Source organism: Lissotriton vulgaris, chromosome 3_1, assembly GCF_964263255.1.
Source record: "Lissotriton vulgaris chromosome 3_1, aLisVul1.2, whole genome shotgun sequence".
NCBI lineage: Eukaryota > Metazoa > Chordata > Amphibia > Caudata > Salamandridae > Lissotriton > Lissotriton vulgaris.
The window spans coordinates 920,783,874-920,796,693 of NC_141689.1; the positions used below are offsets into that span (position 1 = coordinate 920,783,874).

A 12,820-nucleotide genomic window follows, 5' to 3' on the forward strand; every position below is an offset into this window, starting at 1 on the left:
AAAGTGGCTGAAAGCCCTGGATGTCAACAAGGCAAGATATGCACTGCTACGGACCAAATAAAAATACTAAAAAGGAGGCACTAAAGTAGGGCAACTCTTTGCATGCAATCTGCGATATCAAGCAAAAAATATCAAAATATCAGAGATCTCCATGTAGGGATGACCAGTCATAATGTCTGATGAGGGGATTGTCAAGCTCTTTACAAGTATACTAGTAGTCAGACGTAGCCCATATATGCAAGGCCTCACTGAACTGGACCAAGCTGGTTTTCTTTGTGAGCAGAATTGTAGTGGCAACACCAAAAGCCTACTACACCTGTTAGACAAGGAGCTAATTTAGATCTTGGTGGGACTACCATTGTCCTGCTGCGACGGCAGATTTAAGTACTGCATTGAGCTTACCGAATCCCTCCATATTTAGATGTGGCATTAACAGACTGATATCTGTCATGTTAACAGTCTTCTCAGCTGATTGACAGTACTCCATCACTGTCAGGATCACCGGAGTGTGCCAAGCCAATTTAGATGTTCCCGTTATTCTGGCGATGTCCTGGTGGCAAAGACCTGACAAAGTCCCAAGAAGAATGGATACAGCAGTTCGACTCTGGGTCACTCAACCCTAGGTCCATCCCTTCACTAGTCATAGACTGACAACATTAAAAAAAACGGATAGTCACCCCCACTAGTGACAAGTGACTGCTATCTGACATCTACGGCTTTCCGATGAAACCTCTCAAGCCATCTATAGCTCAAGCCAGATGGGAAGCTCAGCTCGAGTGCACCTTCTCACCCAAATAATGAGTGGATATCCTTTTCAGTACCTGCTTTTACGCCTGCTCCTCTTCAGGGCAGGAAACCATGCTCAAGACAACTCATTACTGGTACTACATCCCAGCCAAATTGGTAGCGTGGAGGCAAGGCACAATCAACAGATGTTGGCGATCCTGCGGAGAGCCTGGCACACTCTCCCACCTCCTGTGAATTTGCCCCAGACTACATTGATACTGAGACAACGATCTACCTGACATTGATGAATTATGTGATGCAGAGCTTCCCAAGATACATTCTATTGGGATTACCAAATGTCCAGACCTATCCCCTGCAATCTCGAAAAGGGAACGTTATTAAAACTGCTCTCTGTGCAGTGAAACAGGTGATTGTAGTTAACTGGAGCACAAATAGCACGCTGACCCACGCACACTAGCTACACAAACTGTGCGATCAACTGGGGATGGAAAAACTCACTGCAGTCATAGAGTCCCACCTACCACAGTTTGACAAAATGTGGGCAACCTGTGTGCATTTCTTAGTGCAGGACTTCAGAGAACTTTCTCACCTTCGCTACCTATGAGTTCTTCAACTCACAACAACGGAGTCCTCTCCCCCTGCCTAGACACTAAGATGAAACTCTATCCATTTTCTCCTACTCTTGTTGAGAACTTGTCCCTATTGGAGATGTTTGCATGTTGCCCTCTATCCCCTTCCTCCTCCTCTTCTTCCCACTCCCCCTCTCCAGACCTATCTCCTTCCCTACCCACTCCATTGGACCCCTCCTCGCTCCCGAGTGGGTTCTCCCCCTCACAAGTTCTTCCCCTCACCGGAGAATTGGATGTACGTGAGTGTATGTGTTGAATGTGTGACGTTACAACGCATGCTTTTACAACGCATACCCTTACAACACATTTTTTACAACACAACATCCATTACAATGCATTCCATTACAACGAATGCCATTACAACGAATTTTTAAAAACTACCTTTACAGCGCACTACATTACAACGCATACTACCTTTACAACGCATCCCATTACAACACATACCATTACTTCGCATGTATGGTAAGTATTGGATAGTGTAGGGGTAAAAATTACTATTCTAACTCCAGGGGGGTGCAACAGTAGGGTAAGTGTTGGATAGTGTAGGGGTAAAAATTACTATTCTAACTCCAGGGGGGCAACAGTAGGGTAAGTGTTGGATAGTGTAGGGGTAAAAATTACTATTCTAACTGCAGGGGGTGCAACAGTAGGGTAAGTGTTGGATAGTGTAAGGGTACTATGCGTTGCAATGGTATGCGTTGTAATGGTATGCAATGTAATGACTGCGTTGTAATGACATGCCTTGTAGTCGTATGCGTTGTAGTTTCATGCATTGTAATGGTTGCGTTGTAATGGCATGTGTTGTAATGGTAGTGCGTTGTAAAAGTTGCGTTGTAAAGGTTGGTTCCCGTATGGGTTTGTTATAAAACTTTAATTAAAAAGTTTGGAACCATAAATGAGCAGATCAAAGTAGTATAAAATATGCTAGCTATTTAGGTGCACTTTAACTACAATCAGATATTCATCTTCCCAGGAATACATACATACATTGCCACTAATAAATACACATCATGTCTGCTTTCCTATCAAATAATGATCATGGTCAGCATATCCATGAAATTTTTTTTCAGGTAGTTCATTTTCTTTGCATGCTGGGTGTATTTTCCATTTACTTGATATTTAATACCTATCAATTAGCCTACTTTTCAGAATTGCCATTATTTATTCCGTAAATCTGACAGTCAGTTCAGATTTTACTAATATGCTTTATAGTCCTTCAACTATGACCACTGTCAGAAGACATAAAGGAATTCTGAAATCAAAGATTCATCTGATTCATTGACATACTCAGTTTGTATTCATTGTTTCTAAATTGTCTTGGCTCATTACTACTGTATATATAATTAATATATATACTATGTGCCTAATTCAGAATACAAGTAAATGCTCCCAATTGAAAAGATATGTATTTCAGCATTTACTTAAGAGAGGCTATTCGTGATGTTTTATAATAAAATGCTTGGAGTTGAGCTCTACTCGCCTTTAAAAAAAAGATGTGCTATTGCTTTTCAGTCTTACTGATGTTTTCTATGTTCTTATTTTAAAGGTCACTTTGGGTCTTCGGTAGCATCATATTTTATATTCCTCCGATGGTTATATGGCGTAAACATGGTCCTTTTAGGTTTAATGTTTGGTCTGGTCGTCATTCCAGAGGTAAGATGTTTGATTTAATACTGCATAATACAAAAAATATTGCTTTACAATAAATTATAAGCATGCATTTACTTTTACTTCTAATGGTGCTTGTGTAGCAAGTTCAGGATAGCGATGGCCAAATGCTTACAAGGTAGCAGTACTTTTAAAACAGGTGAGTTGGGTTTGTTCTCCTGTCTGGTTACTCTGCAGAAGGAGGGATTACTCAAGCATAGTACATAGAGGGTGAATGAGTGCTGGAGAAAGAGTGAAAATCAATGGAAAATGGTGTACAACTCTTTGGGTTGGATTCAGAGGGACTGGCTACAGGACCTATAGCTAAGCCTTGCTGCCACTTACTTGTCACTAACCCATACATTGCACTGCCTTTGGCTCTCTACAAGGGGACTGGCCAGAAGAGCTTGACTTTGCCCAAGCCAGCATCCAACACGCTTTGCTACTACCCATGCTGCAAATGATCTTTAAACAAGTTTGTAAGGATACTTTAAGGTATTACTAATTCATTTAAATGATGAAACTATTCAAAGGTAGTAAAAATCCTAGCAAGGTAGGTAGTGCATGTATGTATATATACATATATATATATATATATATATATATATATATATATATATATATATATATATATATATATATATATATATATATATATATATATATATATATATATATATATATATATATATATATATATTACCTACTGGCTATCGCCAGTAGGTATATATAGTTAGGATTAATTCCCTATGGCATTTCTGAAAATTCTATGTCTAATAACTTTGGCGTTTGTGGACGGAATCGGCTGAAATTTTCAGGAAAATGGCACATTTTGTTTCTGAGCAGCCCCTAAAAATTTGGTGGGGTTTCGTCAAGGGGGGGCCGAGAAAAAAGGGGGGTCCCAAAACACGTTTTTCCCATTCATTTTTCCATAGGGCGGTTGGACTCACTTTTAGCTCGAACGGCTGAATGGATTTGCACGAAACTTGGCAAAATTGTAGGGACTGTTAGCCCGATGTGCCTTTGCTAGGTCTCAATATATGTGCTTCAGTGGATTTTGAGAAATTAACGTTTAAATCAAGATATATATCTGTAACAGCGCTCCGGGCAGCGATCCGGTCCGCTTACTTTTCGCGTTTCGGAACTTTGCGCGCAGAAAGCTGATTGGCTCTCCGGTGTCTGTCAACATTCTAAACAGTCCGGAGCGGCCGCCATCTTGTCTCTCGGTAGGATCGAGAGAGAAGAAGAGGTGAAAAACGAAGGGGGAATTTAATGAAAGGGGGCAAGGTATCCCCCTCTTGACCCCCTAGGAATGTTGTTGGGGTTATTAAAGGGTCCCGTGGGGAAAAGAAAAAAAAATGATTTTTCACGGTAGAAGCGCTTCACGGGCCGCGAACTGGGCCGCAAACTGGTAGCGAAACGGGAATTCGCCATTTTGTGCTTCGTTAATTAATTACTAGGTATAAGGGGGTGCGGGAGACGTATCCTAATCCCCTATGTTTCCTGAGGGTGGCTGAGGAGGCTGATATATGTTGATACATCTCTTCCAGCGGCTGTGCGTGAGCTTTTTTTTTTTTTGCTGCGTGACAGTCCGGAGCGGCCGCCATCTTGTCTCTCGGTAGGATCGAGAGAGAAGAAGAGGTGAAAAACGAAGGGGGAATTTAATGAAAGGGGGCAAGGTATCCCCCTCTTGACCCCCTAGGAATGTTGTTGGGGTTATTAAAGGGTCCCGTGGGGAAAAGAAAAAAAAAATGATTTTTCACGGTAGAAGCGCTTCACGGGCCGCGAACTGGGCCGCAAACTGGTAGCGAAACGGGAATTCGCCATTTTGTGCTTCGTTAATTAATTACTAGGTATAAGGGGGTGCGGGAGACGTATCCTAATCCCCTATGTTTCCTGAGGGTGGCTGAGGAGGCTGATATATGTTGATACATCTCTTCCAGCGGCTGTGCGTGAGCTTTTTTTTTTTTTGCTGCGTGACAGTCCGGAGCGGCCGCCATCTTGTCTCTCGGTAGGATCGAGAGAGAAGAAGAGGTGAAAAACGAAGGGGGAATTTAATGAAAGGGGGCAAGGTATCACCCTCTTGACCCCCTAGGAATGTTGTTGGGGTTATTAAAGGGTCCCGTGGGGAAAATTAAAAAAAAAATGATTTTTCACGGTAGAAGCGCTTCACGGGCCGCAAACTGGTAGCGAAACGGGAATTCGCCATTTTGTGCTTCGTTAATTAAATTACTAGGTATAAGGGGGTGCGGGAGACGTATCCTAATCCCCTATGTTTCCTGAGGGTGGCTGAGGAGGCTGATATATGTTGATACATCTCTTCCAGCGGCTGCGCCATCTTGCCTTTTTTCCAATGCCACAATTTTGTCGTGCACGGCAGCCATTTTAGATGCCAGGCTGGTCCCAGGCTATCACCTACCCCTGCGGATGTAGTTTATGGCCCCAGCTGTAGAGAATTCAGACATGCCAACCCTCCCGATTCAGGCGTGTGACTACTGATTTCAGTGCTAGTCTCCCGCCTCCCGATTTCTGCAAGCAAAAACCCGGGGGCATATTACGAACAACTAGCGATAATTTTTGTCTCTAACTTGTTTAGAGACAAAAATTATCGCCGCACATCGGCGATTTTTATCGCAGATAAACCTTGCTATTATCGCAGAAAAGTCAGCGATATTCATGTATTATCGAGCAAATGCTCTTAGCCATGTTATCCACCTCCCATTGGATAACATGGCTAAGAACTGCTCAGGGCAGGTGTTAGATTTTGGAGATATTCGCGCTTAGCGCGAATATCTCCAAAAGTTGGTAATAGGAGATAGCGATGTTAGGGACTGTTTCCAGTCGCTAACATCTTGGCACGCCACTTTGCATGTCATTAGTGATAAGTATCACTGACATGCAAAGCGGGGCCCAAGATGGTCGCTATCTCCTTTTAGCTGTCACTAACTGGTGTTAGCGACAGCTTGGTAATAGGGAGATAATTTTATCTCCGCTTTCATGGCTTTTAAAGCCAAAAAAGCGGAGATAAACCCCCTTGATAATATGCCCCACGATTCCTTGGGGGTTTCAGCTGACAGGGCTTGGTATTGTGTTACATGGTAATTTTTCCAGGAAACGTCAGAGGGTCGATGCAGGGGTTCTAGAAGAGGTGATAAACCATTTAAGCCTCATGAACAAGCGCATGGTCTTTTAAAGATTTGTGAAGTACTCGGGGCGGCGGTGTGTGTGTGCCCTCTTTCAGGAGCGGGCGGGGGGGCACTGCCAGCAACTTGCCAGGTCAGGTAGTGTTCAACACGTGCATCACCCTTTCTCTGCCTGCTATTGCGCTCCATGCTTCGGAAAGGTAAGAAAAAGAACGTGCATTTGAGTTTGAAATGTCCGATCCTGCAGCAGCACACTTCCAAAGCCCACACATGACAATAACCCGATTCAAGGCCCTATTCACCCGTTTTAAAAAAAATAGATAACACTCCAACAAAGTAAGATTATAAAACTTTATTAACTTTTAACTATAATGAACGGAACAAAAACTAAAAACATTTAAACATTTTTCAACTCAAAAAGCAACAATGGTTAGAAGCTGTCTTTTGTGCGAATAGTCCCAAGGCAGCACAACGTGCAGAGTTCTGGACGGCACCCAGGTGATGTCGCCTGGGTGCCGCACTGGTTTTGGGATCCTACAATGCAGCACAGAAAAACAGCGTGGGGCGTCCCGGGTGGTGCGGGGGGGAGGCCTCGTCAGTAGCGGTCTGTTGTGCGAATAGTCCCAAGGCAGCAGAACGCGTTGAGATGTTGATGGGACTGTGTCCAGTGTCCCATGGCTGACACAACATGTACGACAGGCACCCAGGTGATGTCCAGTAAACTGCCGCACTGGTTTTGGTATCCTACAATGCTGCTCCGAAAATTGGCGTGCGGCGGCCCGGTGGGGGGGGGGCGTGAGGGAGGCGGCGTGAACGGGCCTCCCCAGGTGGCGGCCATCTAGCTGAGTTGCGCCCGCTCTTGCGGCTACAGCGTCTCGCTCACCATGTTGTTGAGTTGCTCCCACTCTTGCAGTGCAGCGATAGGCGGCTGCCACATGGCTCTTAAAATGGCGGACGGCTCCTCGGTTTTGGGCCTGGTCCACTGAAATGGCCCTGGGACACCTTGGAACTCGGACGCTTGCCTGTTAGGGCTTGGGCTCCATTCTCGAAAAGCGTCCCCTCAGCCGTGAAGATTCTACAACAGTCTTGGGGGCCCCCGACTCCCGCAGGCTTCCGGTGGGGAGCGGCTGCCATGATTGCTCGCGGAATGACCACGACGGAGCCACGAGATGGTGGTGCTCTCATGCTGACGCCAGCTTCAGTCTGAATGATCCAGAAACAAGGTGGGGCTTTCATCGTTTGGGAAAAAAAAATGTTCTAAACCAATGAAAAGTGTTATTTTTAGGTCATATGACCAAGACTTCCATCTTTAGGAAACCAAAAGTAAAATGAACCAATGAAAAGTTTTATAAACAAGTCACATGACCTGTTATGCGGCATAGGGCTCCAAAAAGCGTAGAAAATCCGTTGGCACGTGAGGCCGCGTCAGTAGCGGACCGATGTGCGAATAGGCCGAAGGCAGCACAACGCGCCGAGATCCGGATGGCACCGAGGTGGTGTCCAGCAAATTGCCGCACTGGTGTGGCCATCCTACAATGCTGCGCCGAAAGACGGCGTGTCCAGCTGAGTTGCGGTCACTGTTGCGGTACAGTGACTCGAACGCGCCGAGATCCGGATGCACCGAGGTGGTGTCCAGCAAATTGCCGCACTGGTGTGGCCATCGTACAATGCTGCGCCGAAAGACGGCGTGTCCAGCTGAGTTGCGGTCACTGTTGCGGTACAGTGACTCGAACGCGCCGAGATCCGGATGGCACCGAGGTGGTGTCCAGCAAATTGCCGCACTGGTGTGGCCATCCTACAATGCTGCGCCGAAAGATGGCGTGTCCAGCTGAGTTGCGGTCACTCTTGCCGTACAGTGAGTCGAACGCGCCGAGATCTGGATGGCCCCGATGTTGTGTCCAGCAAGTTGCCGCACTGGTGTGGCCATCCTACAATGCTGCGCCGAAAGTCGGCGTGGGGTGCCCCGTTGGCCTATGAGGTGATGTCAGTAGTGGACCGATGTGTGAATAGGTTGGAACCAGCACAAGGCGCCAAGATCCGAATGGCAAGTTCTGGATGTTGAGTGCCATAGTTGAGAGTTCTGAGCAGTGCTTGTAAGACTATCTGAAGTTTATTATAAGAATCAGAGTAAGTTGAAGACTGTCTGAAGCTTATTTGCACCTTTTGCAGCTTCACTATTGCCCAAGGTGGTGTCCAGCAAATTGCTGCACTGGTGTGGCCATCCTACAATGCTGCGCCGAAAGACGGCGTGTTCAGCTGAGTTCCGGTCACTCTTGCGGTACAGTGACTCGAACGCGCCGAGATCCAGATGGCACCGAGGTCGTGTCCAGCAAGTTGCCGCACTGGTGTGGCCATCCTACAATGCTGCGCCGAAAGTCAGTGTAGGGTGCCCCGTTGGCTTATGAGGTGATGTCAGTAGTGGACCGATGTGTGAATAGGTCGGAACCAGCACAAGGCGCCAAGATCCGAATGGCAAGTCCTGGATGTTGAGTGCCTCAGTTGAGAGTTCTGAGCAGTGCTTGTAAGACTGTCTGAAGCTTATTTGCACCTGCTGCAGCTTCACTATTGCCCTGGTGTGGCCAAAGGTCGCACATGACATAGGCGGCCGGCTCCCGAGGTCCGGCGGAACTTTTTTCCTTTTCCTTTCTGCTTCTTTTCCTACAATCCGTTTCATCTGAAGACACGACCAGGTCCCTGAATGTGTGTAGGGGACGCTATTGATTGAATGAAAATGGCGGCTTGACACAAAGCTGACTCAAGCGTTACTGTTGATGCTATACAGACAAAAATTGGTTTTCAGTTTGTACATTCTTCATGTTTTTTTTTTCCATCCAAGTCTGATTGAGAGTTTGTAGAAAAATGGCTTCAGATTTTCCACATACTACTCTTCAACATTCTTCCTAAATGTAACAATGTGAAACTCACTAGGAGAACGGCTGTTTCTGTTTCCTTTCAAAATGCTGCCAACAATATTTTCTGAATGGAAGACACCATCTTGTAGCATAAAGGGCCGAAAGGGGTTCTGGTCTGGCCGATGGTTGGTGGAGACATTTTGACTATATCTTGGACCTGCCCGGCCTCGCCCAAAATGGCGCCGGTATAAATGGGACTCGTAACTCCTTGCCCGCAAATGTATATCTAGAAAATGTTATTGTAAGTGGCCCTGTCGTATTTTAATTACAAAATGTACGTCCACCGATTCCGCAACTGTTAGACACCTTTGTTCTTGCAACCTAATGGCCCGCTCGTTACGTTCTTCTACAGTGTAAATGTCTCCTCATCATATACGATTTCAGTTTGCTCCGTGGCCGGCCCACGTGGTTATAGGCCCGTATTTGTATACTGACATTTTCACAATAAAGGTTTTTAAAACAAAACACGGTAGTAGTATTTACATTGGTAAAGTTTTTACTTTTAGTCACTGTTTTCGAATCAGTAAAAGGCAAGTGAAATAAAGCAGTCCAATTACATGACGGATAAAAGGTATAATATGTAGGAACGCAGTAAAGATAAATGGTCAAGGGCAGTTGTGTTTTTCATGTCTGCAACATAAAGTGATCGATAAGAATCTGATAATCAGGCGTATCGGCGACTAAGACAGCAGGCCGAATCTCTTTTACTCAACGGCTCCGTCATGGAAGGAAGAAACGCCCTTTTTCTCGAAAAAGAAATATATTTTACTTGCAAGACAGTTGTAAATTTTCCGGGAAAGTACATTAGCCTGGAATATTATAACATATGTTTGAAAAAAAAATATTGTTCGAAAACAATAAAAAGCGTAATTTTTAGGTCATATGATCAAGCTTTTCATCATTAAATTAACAAAAGTAAAATGAACCAATGAAAAGTTTTATTAACAAGTCACATGACCTGTTATGCTTACGGTACGCGCTGCGCGCCGCGCCTCGGATCACTTCCGGGTGCGCTAACGCGGCGTGTCATATAACGCATTACGCGACAACGTAGGTCAAGAATATAGTCAAAATGTCTCCACCAACCAGCGTTCGGAACACAACCCCTTTCAGCAGTCCAAAAAGTTCTGTTAAATGCCAACAGAGGGGACAGGCAACAAGAACCATCAGTCAAAGAGGGGAGGGCAAGTTCTTCTCTTCCGGGTCATGTTGGGGCGCTACCGGAACTGATCGAATTGGTAGTCTACAGTGTTTCTGGATGTTTCAGACTAAAGCTGGCGTCAGCATGAGACCACTACCATCTCGTAGCTCCGTCGTGGCCATTCCACGAGCAATCATGGCAGCCGCTCCCCACCAGAAGCCTGCGGGAGTCGGAGGCCCCCAAGACTTTTGTAGAATCTTCACGGCTGAGGGGACGCTTTTCGAGAATGGGACCCAAGCCCTATCAGGGAAGCGTCCGAGTTCAAAGGTGTCCCAGGGCCATTTTAGTGGACCAGGCCCAAAACCGAAGAGCCGGCCGCCATTTTGAGAGTCCTGTGGCAGCCGCCTATCGCTGCACCGCAAGAGCGGGAGCAACTCAACTACATGATGAGCGAGACGCTGTAGTCGCAAGAGCGGGCGGTAAACAGCTGAATGGCGGAAGAGGCACAGTGTAGCAAAAGCGGGCGGAATGGCAACTGAAACGGTAAAGGGGCGCCCCACTACAGCGTGTCTTCAGGTCAAACGGATTGTGGGACAAGGTTCAGAATTGAAGAGTCATCAAAAGGCAAAAAGTTCTGCCGGACCCCGGGAGCCGGCCGCCTATGTCGGGGGCGATCTCAGGCTACACCAGTGCTATAAGACTTGGGGAGGGTGTCGGAGCCAAGCGTCTTCTCCGTGTCCATGGCCATCACACCGCCCCTAAGGGGCCTCCGTCAAGCTGTTTAGGAAGGTAACATATCACATTGTTTTCTAATGCAGTCAGGTCCACAAACGACACTCACTTACTTTGAGAATAGTGAAGCTGCAGTAGGTGGAAATAAGCTTCAGACAGTGTTACAAGCACTGCTCAGAACTCTTAACTATGGCACCCAACATCCAGAACTTATGCCATTTGAGAATGGCAGTGACATCGAAGCAACTCAGGGACCAAAACCATTAACGTACTTTCACGTATGAAAATCTTACTTGGGGAGGGGGCAGGAGCGAAGCGCCCCCTCCCAGTCAGCGCCACCACACCGTATGTTGAAAATTTGAAGCCATCGTTCTACAAAGTCAACCAAACTTGGATTGAAAAATCTAGAAAAATGTACAAACTGAAAACCAGTTTTGGTCTGCATAGCATCAGTAGCAACGCTTGAGTCAGCTTTGTGTCAAGCCGCCATTTTGATTCAACAAAGCACAGGCATTGAAAAAGGCTCAAACTCAGAACTCTGAACTATGGCACCCAACATCCAGGAGGTTGCCATCCGGATCTTGGAGCCTTGTGCTGCTTTCGACCTATTCACACATCGGTCCACTACTGACATCATCTTATAAACCAACGTTATGTAAATAGTTTTTTAATAAAATGTTTTACCCTGTTTCTTTGCTGGTGTGTTGTCTATATTTTTAATATTTGCATAGGGTTTGTCGTTATTTTGTGCGGGATGGGTGATGGAGCCGAGCTGTCTTGCAGCCCTCATGGTGTGGAGCTCAGTTCATCTCACTATTTTCGTATTTCTCATGAAGGGTTGTTCCTAATATTTCTATTTTAGCGAGGTCAAAAAGAGATCCAATTAGTGGCCTACTGATTTTGCTCGATTACTTTTATTTTTTTACACGATTTTTCACTATCTGCAAAGACTAAACAGAGTATTGCGACTTTGTGCTTGTTTGTAAATAGAGAATGATCCAAAGAGAACCAATTCTAAAACAGTAAATGCTTGGACAACAATCAATCAAATGGAGAGACAAGCAGGCACGACGGATTACAACGGGGGTAAAGGCCTGCGTTAACTACCCTTCAGTATCTGCAAAGAGAGAGTACTACTAAGACAAAAGAGGGGAGGGGGGGGGGTGCAGCGTTCAAAGCACATCAGCGTGCATAAATACGAAAATGTTTTTATCTATCACGTACTTGACATTTTAAAGCTTTTCATATTTGCTATTAAAAAACCAATGAAATTCACAGAAAAAACCATAGGTTATAGTGGATATATAGTTAGGAATTTGCATTTACAAAACCTTGAAAATTCAATGAAAAAACCATTGGTTTTAGGCCATATATAGTTAGGGATTTGCATTTACAAAACCTTATTTTACTCGCATAAAACCATTGAAATTCCATATATAGTTATAAGCGCTAACTATATATCGCGCACCCGCAATCCACTGCTGATGATGTCACATATTACATCATTCATGACATGGTTAGTGACATCACTGATGACATCACTGATGACATCTCAAATGACATCACTGATGACATCACTGAAAACATCTCATTTGACATGACTGATAACATCACTGATGATATCATTCATGTGATAATACGATGAACCTCTTCAGACTCTAATATAACCTTAGATACAATCAGTGTAAACAGACACTCACAGACTGTCACTCATCCATGGAGTTACTCACACACCTAGTCAGTCATGCAAAGAATCAATCACACCTCCATTTCCTCAACTATACAGTTATACAAACTTTACTTATTCAAACATATACTAACACATATTTACTCTATTATACAATCCCTGATACAAGTTCACAATGATCC

General features: G+C 45.0%; 1 protein-coding gene across 1 annotated transcript in view; it reads left to right on the plus strand.

Annotated features, from left to right (window-relative positions):
* Nucleotides 1-12,820, plus strand: part of LOC147727212 (transmembrane channel-like protein 2-B) — a 748,500-nt gene that overhangs the window by 213,592 nt on the left and 522,088 nt on the right. The window contains exon 6 of the mRNA XM_086963588.1: nucleotides 2,923-3,029. Coding sequence (XP_086819714.1) covers nucleotides 2,923-3,029 — 107 coding nt within the window. The remainder of the gene's footprint in view (nucleotides 1-2,922; nucleotides 3,030-12,820) is intronic.